At 39.8% G+C, this 19,771-nt stretch overlaps 1 protein-coding gene across 1 annotated transcript; it reads right to left on the reverse strand.

Moving 5' to 3' along the window:
* Positions 1–1,864: 1,864 nt before the first annotated feature.
* Positions 1,865–17,910, reverse strand: LOC139715485 (mitochondrial-processing peptidase subunit beta-like). Its single transcript, XM_071627056.1, is given in 14 exon segments — positions 1,865–2,771; positions 3,267–3,431; positions 3,923–4,074; positions 5,569–5,663; positions 5,927–5,965; positions 6,838–6,942; positions 7,581–7,773; positions 8,408–8,442; positions 8,444–8,515; positions 9,090–9,181; positions 9,536–9,665; positions 10,678–10,764; positions 11,757–11,900; positions 17,845–17,910. Coding segments are annotated over 14 exon segments (1,437 nt in total). The 5' UTR covers positions 17,908–17,910; the 3' UTR covers positions 1,865–2,706.
* Positions 17,911–19,771: the final 1,861 nt, after the last annotated feature.

Raw genomic sequence — 19,771 nt, forward strand, 5'->3', positions numbered from 1 at the left:
GGGCTATTGATGGCCTTGAGCAGCATTAGGTACTGGCTGTCTCAATGCCAGAGCCAGCCCAGGAGCAGCTAACTGAGCCGAGAGAACATGTGTACTGGGACTTGACATCGAGATATGGCGGTGCAGGCACCAGGGTTAGTTATGTACTATGTTGTGTATGCAGTGCAATTGCATGGTGACTAAACTCAGATTGCAAACACAGTTGACCAAAAAAAAGAAAGAAAGAAAGAAAGTTGGAGGAAAAATGACATTAATTTTCATGGTCGCCGATTGCTGACAGATAGTGAAAAATTGAAACCAAATAATTCAATTTTATGAATCATTTTGTTGCCTGTCCAGTGATCATATTTGTCATCCTCCCCTTCCCCTCCCTCCTATCATGGGTGATTTGAATCGTATTACTGTATAGTCGTTTAGATGTTTTAGTATGATCAATTGACAGAGATTAACACCTTGCTCAAGAATTCTTAAATAACTTCAGCATCAAAATCATGGGCATCTAAACCAGGGCTCCCTGCTCTTCAGCATATTCCTCTAAAAATTTTGAAGAAAAAAATAATAAAAAAATATTCAAAAAGGTTTAGAAATGTCCACATCTATTATTATACACATAATGACTACTCGTCTGTTTTGTTCCACTTTGCAAAGAGGGATTTATATTGTATGAAAGCAGTGAAACACAAAGAACATGTGGGATGAAATATGAGCCAAATAACCCCAAATCATTAAAGCCCAAATTGAACAAAGTCATTTACCAATATAGAATGTAGCAGCTACTATGATTACTGTCTGGGTGATTACAAAGAAGAATGATGTCAAGATATTGTGACATCTTGCTCTTTGTCCTTAGCAACATATTCAGAAGTTTTGACAAAATTCAGACATTCAATGGCCAATTTCAATGACATTTTCACTTGTCTGTTGCTGTCATCCTACTGTTTGTCAAAGGAAAGAGTCTCCAGCGTTTTAAAAAATGTTGAGACTGATTGCTGGTACTCATGAAATGCAGTCCTGTGGCTAGCCTGAAACTGCTTCTTGTACTGTAACACAAAGCTGAAGTTGCACTGTGCCCCGACCCTGCTTACATATACTGGTCCACCTCACATTCATTGTCAAAATGCCGTTGGAGCCCTCCCAGCTCCTTATGCCTATACTCCATGTGAATCAATACTCCAATGAGATATGACTTGAAGATATTGTATAATACAAAGTCATGGTAAGAAATGTTCAGTTTCATGTTTTGATGCTCATACCTAAAATTATATTTGTAAAGATGCAAGTTGTTACCAAATAAGTTACCAAGCACTGTACATAACAAATATGTGAAGCGCATATCTGCACATAGACATGCATGATTATAATGCTTGTATTTTTGTTGCAAATACATGTGAGATACTATATCATGCCATATATTTCATGTGTTCAAATTCTTTACCAGGAACCACACTGACAGAAAGTATTATCACTTTTCTAGAGAAAAGTAGCAATTTCTCACCTTTCAGATATTTTTGTTGCAGAAAATAACATTATTTGCAAAATTGTGAAATTTTCCCACACACACACGCACACACGCACACACACACACACACACACACACACGCACACACACACACACACACACACACACACACACACACACACACACACACACACACACACACACACAAATACACCGTGCTTCCAGCAACCATACCTGGTGCATGTGCAGACACATCCCCACATGCGACTACACCTGCACATTCACACACCACACATAGAGGTACAGATGCAGTAAATGAAAATGAAATAAGCAAATGAAAATAAAACAAGTGCATACACCATTCTATGGTTTCAACTTGGAAAAGACAACCACTTTACTCTCAGATTTACAAATTCATATATTGCCTTCTCCACATGACACAAGAAGTGTAGTTGCTTCAGTTTGCATGAACACATATGATGAAAACAATGCTTTCTTAATCCCTGTCTGGTAAATCATCTGCGTTAGTTTACAGCAGTGTGGTATCAAGGCTATCATTCTAATAGACACATGGTATATATTATCCCCTCATGAAATAGCTCCTCTTAAGAAGGGTTGAATGGGAACCTAAGGATGGTGTGTAAGAGAAATGTCATTGCATTTGTTTGTTTGTTTGTGTCCAATTTCCATTAGATTATTAGTTATTAGCAGAAGGAAACTGAAAGTATCTCACTGAGACAAACTGGATGGGAATAAATAACCGTTCAAAGTCAGCATTATATCATTTACAATTTTCATTTCTAGAGTAGCAGCGTCCTATCAAAGTGCCGAAAGGCTACATGTAAGAACTTGCTTCATAGTTGGCGAGGTATGAATATTCATCTGATTTCATTTTGACAACTGAAGCCCCACAGGCTCTCTATTTCCTCTGCTGTACTTCAGTGGCACAACGCTTCAATAGCCCAGCACACTCTCTTTGTGGTGAGATGAGATTTCATAGAACACATATACAAGACTTCAGTTCCTGTATCTATGTCAAGCACAAGACACAAACCACCAATGCACATTGCTTGACAAGAAAACAGCATAAAAGGTTTATATCTTTGACATATCTTCACACAACAAATCTATATCTTCATTTCTCTTGGTCTCTGGCTATCCCGTCTTCACAGTCGAAAGGTAGTCCCTCTTGCATTTCATGTGACTGGAGTCCAGAGAGAGCCAGAACGGAGGACCATGGAGGACCATTATAGCCTGATCCAGTACATGCTGGTGCGTATTCTGTTGTAGTCGGGCAGCTGCTCCACTGGGCCTAAAAGCCAAGACAAACATGCATACACAAACCCTCATCATTGGTGCTGGACAAAACAAACAACTTTGATCAAAACTAATAACATGTTCAGTACAACTTTGCTGATTCACACACTACATACTGCATCTATGGGAAACATACTTTTGTTTCCCTTAACTGATACACACGCTAATCTACCCATTTTTAGAGAACATGGATATCAAAAGGTACTGTATGCACTGAATACAATAATACAAAATTTTCCTCATATTGACAGAGGCATGTCAAATCATGGAAAGGGGACAAAATATCATAGAAACTTAGTTTGGCAGGTAGCTTTGAATTTTGATGTAATTCTCAAAAGTGCACGTAAACATCATAATTTCAAAACTGTCATAATTCAGAGTCAGTATAGGCTATTTTATAGCACCTATCAGTGTTTGCACAGCGCTGTCAGAAAAATCATGCTGATAGAACGAAATCTAAAATACTGAGGGTTATTCAGTCCACACTCACCAACGCCAGCGACAGCAGGGCATTTGTCATAGATGTAACGGGTGCATGCATCACGGACGGTCTTGGCACTGATGCTGTCAATCCTGGCGTCAAGCTCCGGGAGGGGAATGCGGCGACCATAGCAAAGCATCTGTCGGCCAATATCTTCACAGATTGGAGTAGAGCCTGGGGAAAAAGGTGAGATACACATTTTTATCATTCTTATTCTACATCGACCCTGTGCAGTCACTTACTCAAAATGAAGACACAATACTATGCCTTATTAAGCATGAAGTTCCTTGGGACTATACAAGTTTTGTACCTCCATATGCAACTATAATCCTGCTTTATTTTGAGGATAGAATACTTCAGTTGTAAATAGATTTCAAACAATGTACTACTTGAATACCTAAAAATACATCGCCTGTTCATCTACACTGCTCATATATCCACGGAAAACAAAATAATGTTTTCATTGGGTCATGTGGTCTTGTTCTTATCAAAGGAACAGAAAATGGAAATATATCATCATAAGAGGAAGCATCTCATGCCATAAAGAAAACACAGGTTGGAAAAGGCAAACAGGAAGACAATAGCAAGGCAGACTGACAGTGACATAGGAAAAGTGAAAGTAAAGCTGTTAATGAGAAAGAATCACTGGCGGTCGACACTCTTACCATCCAACTGCAGGAGCATGTTGGTCTTGAGCAGGTTCTTGGCCCGTGACACCTCTGACTCAGTCACACTGGTGCAGAGATACATCCACTGTTGCTGGATATGGTATACCATGTCCTCAACACCCAGAGGGTCAGCCACCATGTACACACCCCTGGCAATAACAACAAGCACATTCATTCACATTTATGCCTCTTTCCAACTTTTCAGAACAATGTGTGCAAAGTAAACTTGATGCTATAGCTTCCAGATTTAAGTCATGTGCAACCTATTGGTACTTTGTCCCATGAAATAACTGCACTTGGTGAAGAGGCATTACTTCCACTAATATGCCATTGCATGTAAGGCTACTCAAGACTAGCAAAAATGCGGTTACAGTTCGTTATTCCACGGGTTCGTTATTCCGAAGGTTCTTTAGTCCAAGGTTCGTTATTCCGAAGGTTCGTTATTCCGAAGGTTCGTTATTCCGAAGATTTGTTATTCCGAAGGTTCGTTAATCCGAAAATGTGATAAGGTTTGTTATTCCGAAGGTTCATTAATCCAAAAATGAAATAAGGTTTGTTATTCCAAAGGTTCGTTGATCTGAAAATGAAACACAGCTCGTTATTCCCAAGGTTCGTTACGGACCCTATTTCATTTTCGGATCAACGAACCTTCGGAATAACGAACCCTATTTCATTTCGGATTAATGAACCTTCAGAATAACGAACCCTATTTCATTTTCGGATATACGAGCCTTCGGAATAGCGAACCCCATTTCATTTTCGGATTAACGAACCTTCGGAATAACGCCACAAATGTTCGGATTATCGAACCCTTTTTCATTTTCGGATTAACGAACCTCTAGGTATAGGGACTTTGTGTGTTTCGGATTTACGAACCTTCGGAATAACAAGCCTTCGGAACAACAAACAGCACCCCAAAAGTGCTAACCTAAGGGTGCATTCCAGTGCTCTCCTAAAGTGTACTGCAACGTACCATACCCGCACCAGAAGAGCACTAAAACGACCTTTCAGTGTACAATACCATACCACACCATACCATACCGAACCAAAAATGGACCACTTCCTGATGTGCTTAAAAAGCATACCTTACCGTACCAGAAGTTGGCATGAGAAGAATGAATGTAAGATGCACTACATCATACAAAGAGTTGATTCTCTTTGTTAGGGACAACTGTACATAGAGTGAGTATGTCGGGTGAATGTGTTGGTTGCTGCAAAATGTGTTACCCCTCTGACTAGAGTCCAAAAATAGCTAATGAGGTACACTATCTCCACAGAGAGCTTGAATATTCCCAATAAGGCATTACATGGTATGGTACAGCATGGTATGGTTTGGTTCCATTCGGTTTGCTTTGAGCAGTCAAACATGGCCTGAAAGGACTCATAAGAAATAAACTGTGACATTGACATTAGATGGTAAACAGCTGTAAATACAGTCAACCTCGCCTAAGTCAAATCCAAGGGAACCAGAGAAAGTCCTTCAACTTACGGGAATTATGACTAACACAATAGAATTGACTCTTGTATATCCATCTTGGGAAGAATTTTCCATGACTTAGCTAATTTTGCCGACTTGTGTGAGGTTGACTGTATTCAATTTGTTTCCCTAACCACCTCCTCCCCTCCCTGCTGAGGTGTCTTACCAGAGGCCAGTGTCGGTGTAGCAGGTGTTGAAAGCCTGGAAGGAGTGACAGAGGTTGTCCTCAAAGGCTGCCTTGGCCAGTCGGCTTGAGGTGTTCTGGAAGAGACAACCAGTATCACATGCAATCAAGTAAAAGCAGTTTACACAGATCACCACTTCTACTGTCTACTGAACATTTAAGACTTTGAGAGTCACATGTGATTAGATAAATTGGCAAATGATGATGATTTCTGTAGGAATAATAGAAAGAGAAATATTTTGCTTTTTCCAGAAAGGAAGGCTATGAATGGTCTCTTATCTAGTAGTAGTAAGCAGACATCTACTCTCAGACAGAAAGTAAAAACAGCATTTGAACTTACTGCTCCTCCTCCATATGAGCGATCCCAACTGCCAATCAACTGGAAACAAGAAACAAAGGAACAATAAATCATTCATCTTGTAAAGGACTCAGAACATCAAAGCAGCAAATGTTTTACATTTGATAGCCAAAATTCTTCCAAGTTTGAGAGAAAAATTACGCAAATTGTTCTCCTTTTAGCGACTTGAGGTTATACATAGCCCTAGAATGGGGCATATGCAGTATTTGTTATAACACAGGTCCCCACTAGTGCAAGCTCTAGGTGCATATTTTGAGTCCACAGAGCTTAAAGGGTGTGTACAGTTCTGGTCGAGGTGAAGATTTAGCTTTTAACGTTTTGCGGGATATTCAGAAACCACTCTATGAGATGTCAAAGAGCATGCAGTTCTAAGAGGTATCAAAAGTTTATTCGATGAAAATCAATTTTGAAATGGCTGAGATATCCAAAAACAAGGTGAAACAAAGAGATCCTAATAAAGTTGTGGCATGTCGCCTTTTATTATTAGCATATTTTTGGATATCTCAGCCATTTGAAGACCAATTTTCATCAAATAAACGTTGAATCCTTCTTAGAATTGCATGCACTTTCATATTTCATAAGAGGCTTTTCATTATCTCACTTAGGAATGTTCAAAACATGAATCCCTACCCCAACCAGTACTGTACAGTCCCTTTAAGCTTCTGAGATATAACAAAAATGGATTACCTTTGATCATTTTTTTCCAATAATTCTTTTTCAACATTCCTTTAATGATACAAATGAATGAAAACGATTTTCATGTCTCCCCATTCCCCTGTAGATACCAATGACAATGACAGAATCATCAAACCAGGTAGTCCCATTATCCACAGGAAGACTTGCTCTAAATGAGACAGAATTTAACCACAGTTGTCAGCTAGCGAGATACTTACAGTGTTTGCTACCATGAGAGGGATGTTGTCTGGATGGGCCCAGCCTACTCCCTCCACACAGAGGGCAATATGGGCCAGAGGCATCTTGTCATCTCGGACAGTGATCTATAACACATAACACAGCAAGATGTCAAATTAGAACAGAAACTGTAGTTTTAGCATGGGGGTAGAAAGTATTACGTACCATGCCGATTTGCTAGTTTCAATATAACTGTCATGTTCAAAACAGCAGGAAGAAAGTGACTTTGCCACATTCTGCATGGATTCATTCAGAAAGTCTAACTTAAAATTGGTCAAGTAGCACAGCTACTTAAAATTAGCATTATAAAAGAAAACTCAACTGGCATGATGAATAGCTTACAAAAAAATTATTATGTTGGATGACACGCATGAAAGTATGTGATGCAATGATGATGTGCCTTCATTTCACAAACTTACATGGAACAAGTTCGAAGTAAATACTGGTGGTTCATAAATGGCAAACTGAGAAGACTACAGGAGTTGAATTTGTGGTATCCTTATGGGAACTGCAGCTTACATGTGTGATTTCATGCCTGTGAAAGCATGTTGCTAACACAGCTGGCACCAAATGTATCCTAAGGTACTATCAGCTCTGGTTATCTTATTGAACAATTTTTCCATGCACTCTCCTGTAACTGTCAGTAACACATAAAAAGTAGCATGTTAGTGGGGTTGCATATGAACAGCAGACTAATGCCAGGTGGAGTAGGCTTGATACATACCCCACTGCCTGTGTATCGGCAGGGTGTGAGGGCTGGGATCTCATTCTCGTACTCAGTTCCCAGGTTGCCAAAGTGCTTCTCAGCCAGTTTGACGAGCTCATCATGGTTGACACCTCCTGCTCCAGCCAGCACTATGCGGGGCCCCTTGTAGTGGGTGGATATGTAGTCCTGGAGATCTGCCTTGGCAATGGACCTGTGAAACCAGACATGTATGGGTCATTACAGAGTAATCACTTCTGCACTAAGACCTCTTCTTACACAAGTGCAAAAAGTGAGACAAACAAACATTATCTGCTATCTGAGGTAGAAATCACCCTCTGAAATATATGCTGTGTGTGAGACCACTACTACAGCTTTCCATGGTTTGGTGTGCTCTTACTCTCATCTTCCAACTAATTTATCTTCTTCCATTATAAACAGTCCTTCACAAGATAACTACCATATGGTAGGGGAAAAAATCCACATGCCACATTCGAATATTTTTCAAAATGTCATGTTTACACTCATGACTTTAAGACTGAGACTTATAGGAAATGAGAAGATTGATTCATTTCTTGTCTTCATACAACAACAAACAAAAAAAAACTGTTGTACAATGTACACTTAGTATTTGCTCAATGTAGACATAAGTGCACGCATCTAATACAATATAAATATCAGAATAAAATCCATGTCAAACTTCAACAGCAGAGGTACTTGTATGAGTTACATGATTCTCATGAGTAATTTCTGCGTAAGACCAAAAGCATAACTTCTTGAATCTTTTGTAATTCACACTTTTACCAATTCAATATTTCATAAATTCAATTTGGAAGACAAGTCTTCACCTGATGTTCTCAGTGGGGCCAAGGATGGGTTCTGCCGAGTGCTGTTCCCTGGTAGGCTGTGGCATGCAGGTGGTCAAAAATCACCTCTTGCAGGTTTGTCTCAACTTCCTGGAAATATCAAGCAAAAGAATATGGAAAGATAGCGAGGGTTAACCATTTCCTGCTTTGTCTATTGTGTATCATTGTTCAGTGTAAAGCTGTCATGAGTTTGGCAATTAAAGAACAAAAATGATGTTTTCATTGGGGTCTGCTGCCAAAACATCAAGACCGACAAAAATCATCTTCATGTAGGAAATCTGGAATGTAGGAATACTTTGCAAAATCATTCAGGGAGCCTGAAGTAGACAGGAGCATATTTTCACCTGATATCCTTTTGTGTATGTATGTCTCTGTCTGTTTTCAACAAAACCCAGCCATGAAATACCATATCTACCAAAAGTGCAGTCATTCTTCCAGAGCCATTTGCAGTGGACACAGAAAGACATATTGACCCAAAGTCTGACACTCCTTTCACACAGTTCTATAATGTTATAATGTTCCTGCCAAACAATAATTACAAATGAGCTGCTAAGATAGCTTCTGAGAGCAGCATTTTAATTCACTCCTTCATAAAAAAAAGTATTAGTAATCACTAGCACTATATACATTGCCTATGTCATCATATTCCCACAAGAGCCCATACCTGCATTTCCCTGAGAATAACACCTCTTTCCCTTTCGATCTCGTTCTCTCCAAGAGTGCTGTTCTGGATGATGTCAGCGAGGATTTCAACGGCTGGAGAAGAAAGAGAACAGTTAACGGTAAATGCCTTGGGTGAAGTTTTTACAAGGACTCTGCTAGTCCAGTTCTCAAAGACAACAAACTTGGCTGTACATGTGAGGTTATTTACACTGGTTACAAAAATATGATTTTGATTCATCATTTCATGCTGGATTATGAGCTAAGAAAATGTTATTTTAATTTATGATGTAGAAGGTCATAGTCAAGGTTCCATTTTCTTCAGATATGTAAAATACAGAAGAAATGAGTGCTACTTCAGCAGTGTTGTGGCAGAGAATCACATATTTTAAGGAGTTACATCAAATTTCAAAGAGAACTTCAACTAGCTGACGTAGTGAGAATGCCTACCTTTGGGCACATCTGACTCAAAACATTTGGCATAGTACACTGTCTGTTCCCTGGATGTGTAAGCATTCAGATGAGCACCCATGTTTTCAATCTCCAGTTCCAGATCCATCTGTGACCTGTTCTTGGTTCCCTGTGAGAAAATTGGGGAAAATGCAACAAACATGCATAAGCCCTCTTTTCTACACCTTGTCATATACACAAATATATTGCTTTGAATCGCACCTTGTTGCATATAAAAGATATGAGAGCATAACTGCATCATGCAGTTGTGTTCATATGTAACCGTGCATCACAAAACCAACAAAACCAACAAAAAGGTCAAACTCCCTGATGTTACATGAGGATTCAAAATAGGTGAAATGGGTCAACCTAGTTAATCTTGAATTTTTCATATTTTCTGAAAGAGCCATTCTTCTTCTACATTGTTCAAAGTTTGGGATCATAAAATGAATGGGTAATTGTGTTTTTGCAAGTTTTTTTCTAGAACACGTTTTTGTAGAATAGTTTGATTAGGTATGTCTCAGAAGCCCTTTTAATTTCTTAAGAATACTTTACATACCCTCCACTTTCAATTTTAATAACTTTTGAAAGGAAGGTGTTACTGCTTTGAAAGTTGGTATTTGTAATAGATAGAATCTGAATGTGTTAATACAGCATGATCCATTTCAGGTTAATCATATAATCCCTTCATTACTGTTGCTAAGGCATTTTACATCCTGTTTTTTGTCCCATTTAATGCACAGGTACAACTAATGTAGCACAGCCTGGTAAGATTAAACGCTTGAATAGACCCTTTACTTGGGAGCCTCTTTTCTCAGTACACTTTTTCCCGGAGTGTGTGCTTCCTTTTCAGGAATTAGACAGGTTTAGGAGAGTCCATTTTGAAATGAGTTAGAAATACATCATTTCAAAGCTTAAAGTCTGCTCTTTCAGAATCCCCCCTAACTAAAAATCTATGTCTGGCGACTTTTTGTTGGGGGTTTTGTGATGCAGGGTCACATAGTAGACGTATAACATACTGGACAGAATGAGAGGAAAAGGACATAAAGCATGTACTGCATTACACCATGGATCCAATATGCTCAATGATCCACACACAATACAGAACTTCAGTGTAAAAGCAGCAGCCATCTTGACTGTACCTTGAATGCCATATGCTCCAAGAAGTGTGCCACTCCATTGTTCTGCTGATTCTCATACCTGCTTCCAGCATCTATCCACAGACCAACCTTTGAGGAACCAAATCAGAATAAAATAAGCAGTGAGTATGGCATAATTCACAGACAGAAAGTACATTTTCAATCTTAATATATGAAAATGATTCCATACAGGGGAAAAACAAAACAAGCTATGGTATTAAAGGATCGCAATTGAACAGGTGCTGTCTTATTCCTTCATATCCCCAACAAATAACCTGAAGACATTGAAAATTTTTACTATTTTCCAATAGCATCACTCATACTTTCATTACTCTAGCTTTCATTTTGTAATTTCTATTTAGACCAGACTTTCTCTGTGCAAATTCTGTTGAGTACTGTATGTGAATGGGAGTAGTTTGTCTAGCATATAAGAAAGGAGACACTAGTCCAGTGCATGACAGGTTTCTCTTTGGCTGTATCAAATATGAAGAAAGTACAACCGTAGTAACAAGTAGTTTCCGGCATACACTAAAGAGACATGTTTATACCACATGCATTCACACACTGAGATTCATCTGTTAACCCTAAGAATCCTATAAGTTGAAGTATGAAATTATTTTCTTGATATGTTCTCCTTCTCCAATTTGAAGAGTGCTTTACAAACCTTTGGACAAAATGTGCTTTCAGAGAAGCTGGTCATTCTATATGATGAACTCTGTGCTTCCAAGTATCCATATTCATTAATGGTACCAGAACAAAGCAATTAAACATGCTCAAGACCATGCATGAAATACATGAGTACCAAATCAGAGAAAGGTGTTACTTTCAATTCAAATAAATGTTGAATTCATTTTTTTTTTTCAATGAAGCACTTTTTAGTTTCAATCTCATTTCCACGAACATTTGATAACTTTTTTTTTCAGCAACATTTTGGAAATTACACTTGGCTCTGAGCATTTCCAAAATACAACTATTACATAAAATTTATCACATTCTCATTTCACTTTGCACTAAGGTACACAACAACTATAACTTTCAGCATAATCAATAAATAACTTCAAGGCAAGAAGATTCTGACGTACTGTTGCTGTTGGTATCCCAGAGTCCTCGGATGCAATACGGAAGCCATTGCTTAGCGTTGTCACCCGTGTTTCAGGGACATTGACGATAGTCTGTTGGTATGAAGCTGTCTGAGTAGACCTGAGCCGCCTTGATGCATGCCGACCCTACATTAATATAGTAAAATGAAGAAATTTAATCATGTATATTTAGTGCACACAAGACTATATTACTGACTAATTTGTTAAATTAAACCCTGGGTTTATGCCAGCAAGAAAAGTTATTTCCATTCTTACTACAACATTTCTGGATAAGAAGAATGCAGTAGATCTCTAGTTAAAACAATATCAATGCATACATTACATGACACAAGCTGGAATGACACAAAGCAGACCTTGTAGACTAGTGCAATCATTTGTATGAACTGTATTAAGGGGAAAGTGTTCTTTGGGACAGTATTTTGATAAATGTATTAAAACACACATTTATATAACTACTTCATTTCAGCTGTTACCCTTATCAAATCTCCTGCTGAATCACCAAACCTTCTGCATCAACCTAACATTAGACCTGTGAATTTAGACCTTAGATGAGTTTAGACATGTGAGTTTAGACCTTATATACAAGTATTACAATATACAAGTATGCACACTCATCTTTTACTTTCAGAATCTGCATTACAAATTCTTCAATAGTATTTTGCCCAAAATTCTGATTAAGTACCTTACTATTCAGACCTACAAATCTACCTTTTGATAAACATTAACAAGTTTGAGGGAATTGCATCAATCCTATTTTTATCTATTTTTAGATATCATGTAAAGATGCAACCACACACACAAAGTAACCCTGCACTTATAATGAAAACCTGGTATTGCCAACAAAAATGTCAAGCATACATACAAGATGCATTTTTGTCATGTAAATATAGCAAAAGGAAGAGAAAGGAATAAATCCTACCTTTTAAAATGTCATTCATGTGATCATTTTTGCACCATTGATTAATCTGATTTTAACATCATTATTCTGATATGGTACATTTACGATTATGACTTTCAAAATTCAAAACTATACGCAGATTGTAATACAATCGCATCAGTCACATTCAGCTTTCTGCTTTCTTCAACCACTTGGAATTAAAATGTACAAAGAATTTTGAAGGCTCATGGAACAAGTGCGCCCTCATGCAACCACTTTGCATTACTACAAAGGACTGTCATCTCTGGAGGAAAAATCATACCAGATGAGGAATCATCAAATACCCGGAAAAAGGAGATCGCAGTACCCTGAAGATGCACTTTTGATGACTTTGATAAAACCTGCAGCTCAGTCTTTGAGACCTAGCATTCCACTTCGGTGTTAAGTCAGAACACAGTTTCACTAGTTATCTTGACATGGATTCCTTTCCTCAGCAAGGAACTTCAAGTATCCATCCACTGGCCACCTAAAGCGCATATTCTCAAATACTACCCAAGTTGCTTCAACAAATTCCAGGGAATTGTTCTCTGCATTATAGACTGCACAGAAATTCAGATTGACAGGCTAAAACTAGCAAGCTCACATTCCCAAGTGTGCAGTTAGTACAAGTCATAACCAACGCCAAAGTGTCTTGTTGGAATAACACCAGGAGGAATTTTTTTATTTGTGTCGAGACCAGCAAGAGGCAACACATCAGACAAGAAACAGGTGACAATGTCAAACACTGTAGACAAATTTGAGAAAGGGGACACCATCATGGCTGATTGGGGATTCAACATTATCCAAGACCTCTTCTTGCACAAACAAGTAACGAATTCATAAGTTGCTATACCAGTTTCACAATCTTTCTCATTCAGCCTTAGCTGAACATACCCTCAACACAGGATACAATATTGGATGGAATGATGCCACAATACTAGCCTTTGAAAAGATTTTTTGGCAAAGAAAATTTAAAGAGTGCACCTGGATAAAAAGAATCAAGCACACACTTAATACATTGTAGGGATTCCAGATACAGCTGCATTTAAATGACCAATCTTCGGTGCAATGACCACGAAACAAGCAGGCAGTGCTAGAGAAATTGTGCAATCACTTGGCCTGAAGAAGTCCACAGGAGTGGACGAAAGCTTGCCAGCAACTACTAAAGATTGGTAGAAGCCTGAATCTCCTATTGTCATACCACTGTTCATGAGGATGACAAGTCCAAGGACATTTTTCTGCAAAATTGGCTTTTTCTGCAAGTACTTTGTGCTTCTTGTCATTAACTGGCACTCGTCTATCCCTTGAAAACTGATTGACTTTAATCGTACTTGTAGAAAGCTGTACAACCCTATGTCTACAAGCATCATCAGCAATTATTGCAATGTGCAATCAGGAGACAAATATTGTTCTGATATTGCTCAAGGTTTACGGATCAAAAAGGGTTTTTAAAATGTGATAAAATGTGATTCAATTTTTATTAGAAATGCCACTGGTATGCCTCCACGATGTGCAATCAATTATTCTATTACTCAAGGTTTAATCTACAAGCTTTTTAAAAATGTGATGAAATTCAATTCAATTTCAATTACAAATGTCACTATGGCAACTGGTACTGCATACTATCTGTATGCCTGTGCAATGTGCAATCATGAAACAAAGATTATTCTATTGCTTGAGGTTTACATAATATCAAAAGAGTTTTAAAGATGTGATAAAATTTAATTAAATCTTAATTAGAAATGTTACTATGGCAACTGGTATGCCTCCACATCACATGGTTCTCTGAACAGAGTACGTAGAGGTCTAGAGTACATCTTGACAACTTGAAACGACAGTTTACAAATGAGATGGTACAAGATTTCGCACGAGGTGAAAGATAGAGGGGCTTTATTGAACTGTTCATCCATTTATGAAGTCACATGAAGTCATATAGTCACTAAGTTAGTGATTGTATTAGAGCAGTCTAGATCTATTTCTTCTGGGCATGGTCTACCTTACTCTTTCAGAGAGGGTAGATTTTCCAAGGTCACTAAAAATTATTGTACTACTACTTCTGCAAACAAAAAACCAAGATAAATGATTTACTAAATTAAAAACAATGAGAATAGAGTGAAAAACATTGAATATTGATGAGTTTATGAAGTGGTGACATTGATATCCAGCCTCTCCTGCAAGTATGTGTATGGTGTACAGTCCTGTCACAGTAATGTTACACTCACAGTCAAAGGACACAGTCACAGCAGGCGTGTAGCTAGCCCCGGAGACCGCGCCACCAGGCGCGGTCCTGGCGGCTTCCCCGCAGTTTCGCTTATGTTATAGTTCAAGTATTCTGTGCGCTTGTGCAAGTGATTGTGAATTCTGTGAACATCGGTGAGCTGCTTATAAGACATCATTTTGTGCATCACAAGCAATGAAATGCATCAAACAGTCGCCGATGATAGTCATTTAGGTTTCATCGACCCATGTAAGTATTCCTAGTAGTTTCTGTTGAAAAATTAAGGAAATATAGCGCCGCAAAGGCACCCGTTTGTTCAACATGAAGATCTTTTATGGGAGCACGGCGCAGCCGCCACACTGCGTGTGGCGGCTGTCGCAGTTAGCGTGTAGCTATATTAGGGGTTTCTAATGCACTTGTCAACGTAATGACTCACCCCACTACCCCCGGACATGGGTGCGTCATTTCCTCGTTTGGTCCGTCAAATTTGTGACCCAGGTGTGCGTCATTTTACCAGCTATGTCCGTCAAATTTTTGACCGAGAGGTGCGTCAAAATCCCATCATTGTCGTCAAATTTTTGACCGAGGGGTGCGTCATGGTACGTCACTTGGCTATGGAAAATAACACGCATTATTCTGAACCGAGGGGTGCGTCATGGTATGCACTTGGCTATGGAAAACTGCACGCATTTTTGCACGCTACCAGTACCGGATACACGTACGTACCGCGAGCGAATTTACAGTGAGCGCTTTCCCGCGGCAAGTGAAAATCAAAGTCGGGAAGCGTTTTGGAGTAGGCCTAAGAGGGAAAAATGCTTGCCCGAATCTGGCAAGCAAATGATTTAAAAGCCACCCTTTCTCCTCACATTTTCTTTCCAACAAACTCATGAAATCACGCATACTCAATCTCAAGCCAGACGGACTGTTTAGCGATATAACGATTTCAACCTCACAGTACTAAATAGTAAAATCAAAGATCGTATACGGAATTCCGTATACGATCTTTGGTATACCGTTGCGTGGTGCGTACTGCGCGTACCTGCAGTATAGTAGCAGGCAAGTCGAGTGTTAGTGGTGCGCGACTCGCTCGCTAACGCTGTCATGGCTGTGCAATTCGCAAGTGAGCAGCGTGCTCGTTATTCCTCATCGAACGTACATCGTCCATGTGTTGCATTCAACCGGACTAGAAATGGCCGCGCACATACAGCGCATCTGCAGACAAGTCATGGCCAGGTGACTATGGATTGCATGCACATACATTCGGAATATCGTAGCAGCAGAGTGATGTACGGTGAATGACGGTACGGTGCTTACACTACAGGGCCAGGGTAAGGGAAACTTGCCGAAACTTTGACAAATTGTGTTTGCGAACCGAAAGAAAATGAAATTGCGTGAATAAAGTGTATGCAAAAATCCTTTCAGTATTTACGGGGTGCGTCAAATGTACCGAGGATGTCCGTCAAGAAAGTGACCTAGGTGTTCGTCAAAAACCCCGTGTTGTCCGTCAAAAAAGTGACTGTGGTGTTCGTCAAAAACCCCGTGTGGTCCGTCAAAAAGTGACTGTGGGGGTGCGTCAAAAACCCCGTGTGGTCAGTCAAAAAATGACCATGACGCACCCATGTCCGGGGGTAGTGGGGTGCGTCATTACATTGACAAGTGCATAATTTAAAGCACGTTACCCTTGATTCGACCGTTTCCATGAATAGACCACTCTTACGAATAAAAATTCCCTGAATTCATGAATCAAAAATGGCGCAAATCAAGTGCGAAATTCAAACTATGCAACTACCTCCACACATGTTCCGAAGAGCATAACAGTGGGCCACGTCGCCGGACCCCCGAAATCATTGTCGCAACCCTCCCGGGTCAGCTCGCAAAAGCAGTTCAACGGGTAAGTAACGGGGTAAGTAAAGTTGCATAGCAACACATAGACTTGTTTCATTCCAAGTTTAGAAGTTACTAATCTGTTTATCTGCATTGAATCTGTAGTCTGTACAGCGTGTACACCTACAGCCACGATGGCAGCAGTTTCTGAGATAACTTGAGCGTTTACGCGATATTTATATTTTTGCATGCCACCTGTGCCAGAATTTGCGGTATCGCCATGGTTCGATAGCAACGTGTTATGTATGCATTGAATCTCTCGCACAGAGGGGAGTACATGGAGTCCCGCGCTCTTGTAGTGCCATGTATACAGTTTCGCCCGCACGTGGCATGCGCGCTAATCTATTCATAGGCAGGACGAGTGCACGGCCACGGCACAATACGTCGTGAATGTCGAAGCACGGACATATGGGGTTGAACAATGTGCACAGGCGTTCAAACGATGATCGCAGCGCAGGCGTACGTTCGAATCATGCATGCTATTTTGCTTCCGCAATTTAGGCGGTCGAAGAGTGGGTAACTTGCTTTAATTGTATCCGGCCACTCGGACTAGCTACGTACATTCTACAACAGTGAACCACATGTGACACGCCTGGCTGTCACCTGTGCTGTGGTGGGCGGAAAAGTGGGTGTAAATTAACTTAAATTTACTGTAAGTTTAGCCTAGATCATATAACTGTCAAGTGCTAGCTAACTGTTAGACTACAATTTTCTTTTTTGCCTTCTTTTTTTCACATTTGTTTGGTCTGGGCTGGGCCATACACGCATGTATGCTGGCATGCAAACAGAGAAGTTACATCATGTGCGTGCACGTTCTACACTTTATGTACCGGCACTTGAGACCTACCATTGACCTCTGTGTGAAACTGCATTAGACAAAATGCAGAAGGCTAGAAAAGGCTGCACCACCATCCACGCACGTACTTTCACGTGACTTTACCAGTGCTTCTTGAGCAAGAATTCATTCAGACATTACCGTCTATCTCATATATCTCAACAAAAAATAGAAAGTTACTTCCGTTCTTACTAATTAAGCAAAGAAATTGTCATACCGACTGCGACGATGAAGCTAATCTGGAGAGGATTCCAGACGTTCGAGACAACCACGACGCCATTTTGGCATGAATGATTCGGTGGTGCGTGTCCCACAAAATAGAAGAATGACTATGGATATGGGCACGTCTTTTCACGAGGGAGCAGCGAATGTGTAGGGGTAAAGGGTCATCCGCCTTTTGGTTGTGTACTTTTGCATGCTTCAGTCGGTGAAGGACATGAATCTCTGTGGGGCCCGTTGCATAAAAGTTACTACATGTATTATGGTAACTTTGCCATCCAATGGTAACTGCCATGGAATTCTTGATTTTGATTGGCTGTTGAGTATTGTTGCCATGGTAGTTACCATTGGATGGCAAAGTTACCATAATAGTAACTTTTATGCCCGTCCTTTGTTTTGATGCCCTTCCTCTGGACCCGTGCCCAGCCCAGTGTTGCCAGATGGTGGTTTGTGAAATTTGGTAATTTTTGAAGTTGTTTGGTGACAAAATTTTTGCCTGGTCACCAAATCAAAATTTGGTGATTTTTGGTATTTTTTTGGTGATTTTGAGACCAATGAAAAGTAATCACACGAATTGAAAACGAAAATGCATTTACCCAAAGTTTTCCCCTTATTTCATGTAGAAACATTACAGAGATTCCAACCCCAAGCACCTCTTGATCGGGAGATTCTCCCGCCTGAAACCCCTAGCAAACGGGAGACTACAATTTGATGTGCGCGAAGTTCCTTGCTCTAGGGTTCTAGATGCTCTCTCGTGCTATCTAAGGCTTATTTTTTCAACATACAATGATATAAAGAGCTATAAAGTAAGAATAAGTCATTTCAAGCCGGAGACACAGAGCCAGGGCGGGAGAAATTAAATCTCAAGCGGGAGAACGGGAGATTTTGCAAAAAAGGGATTTCGGAGGGAGATCTCCCGTCGAAAACGGGAGAGTTGGAGTCTCTGACATTAGTGCCCTTTTTTGTCACTCAACAAACACAAACGCCCTTATATCCCAACACATCGTTCACATTTTGCATTTAGTGTGTGTGACTACGGCGCACCGTAAATTGCACCGAGACTCGCGCTGAGTGTTTGATAAAGGTTTATTGACAAATTTGGTGATTTTTGATGGCTTTTGGTGATTTTTCACATGCCTTGTGGTGATTTTGCTCTATTGGGACCTGGCAATTAACGCTAGCCCAGCCACGAGCCGAATGTAGTTTGGAGACTCCTTTGCGTGCATCCCTATAATTAAGGTGGCCCTAGGAGACCAAATCTTACTACACATGTAGTAGCCTATAATAGGGCCATTCTTCAAAAAAGTGTGTAAAAATGCAATTTTCGTGTCGCCAGCATGTTCATGCAGTTTAACTCGTTTGTTTGTTTGGTTTGGTTTTTTGTTTTTGTTTTTTTTTTTTGTCCCTCGTGACCTCAATCCGAGAGGTATAGACCTCATATAGGCTATCACTAAAGCTTTTGGGACATCCAGGATAACATTGGAAATACAATCCGAAGTTTGATATAATCCTGTACTACCCCATGTCGCCAGAAAAGGAAGTGCTCATTGTATGGCAAGTTCTTACTCGTTTACATATCTAAATCAAATCTTTTGTAGGCCTACTTCTTGCCCCTCAAGTGCCTGAATATGACAAATAATATTACAGCTGTAGGTCCTATGTATATAACAATGTGACGTTTTAATATTTCTCTGGGAGATCGATAGATCATGACTAGGCCTAATGTCGCCAAATTGCAGTCAGATACGTGACCCTTTTTGAGACTCTTAAGAGAAGATCAAAGTAATGCCGCATAGCGTTGTACAATCACGCATAAGGCCTACATGGAATTAACCATTATTTATTCATTGTATCTTCTTGTTACAAAACATATGGGCCTACAGATCCGACGCTTTGGAAACATATGAGCTGAAATCAGATACGTT

This window comes from Diadema antillarum, unplaced genomic scaffold, assembly GCF_040938485.1.
Source record: "Diadema antillarum isolate AM-2024a unplaced genomic scaffold, OU_Dant_1.0 scf00000049, whole genome shotgun sequence".
In the NCBI taxonomy this organism is placed as follows: domain Eukaryota; kingdom Metazoa; phylum Echinodermata; class Echinoidea; order Diadematoida; family Diadematidae; genus Diadema; species Diadema antillarum.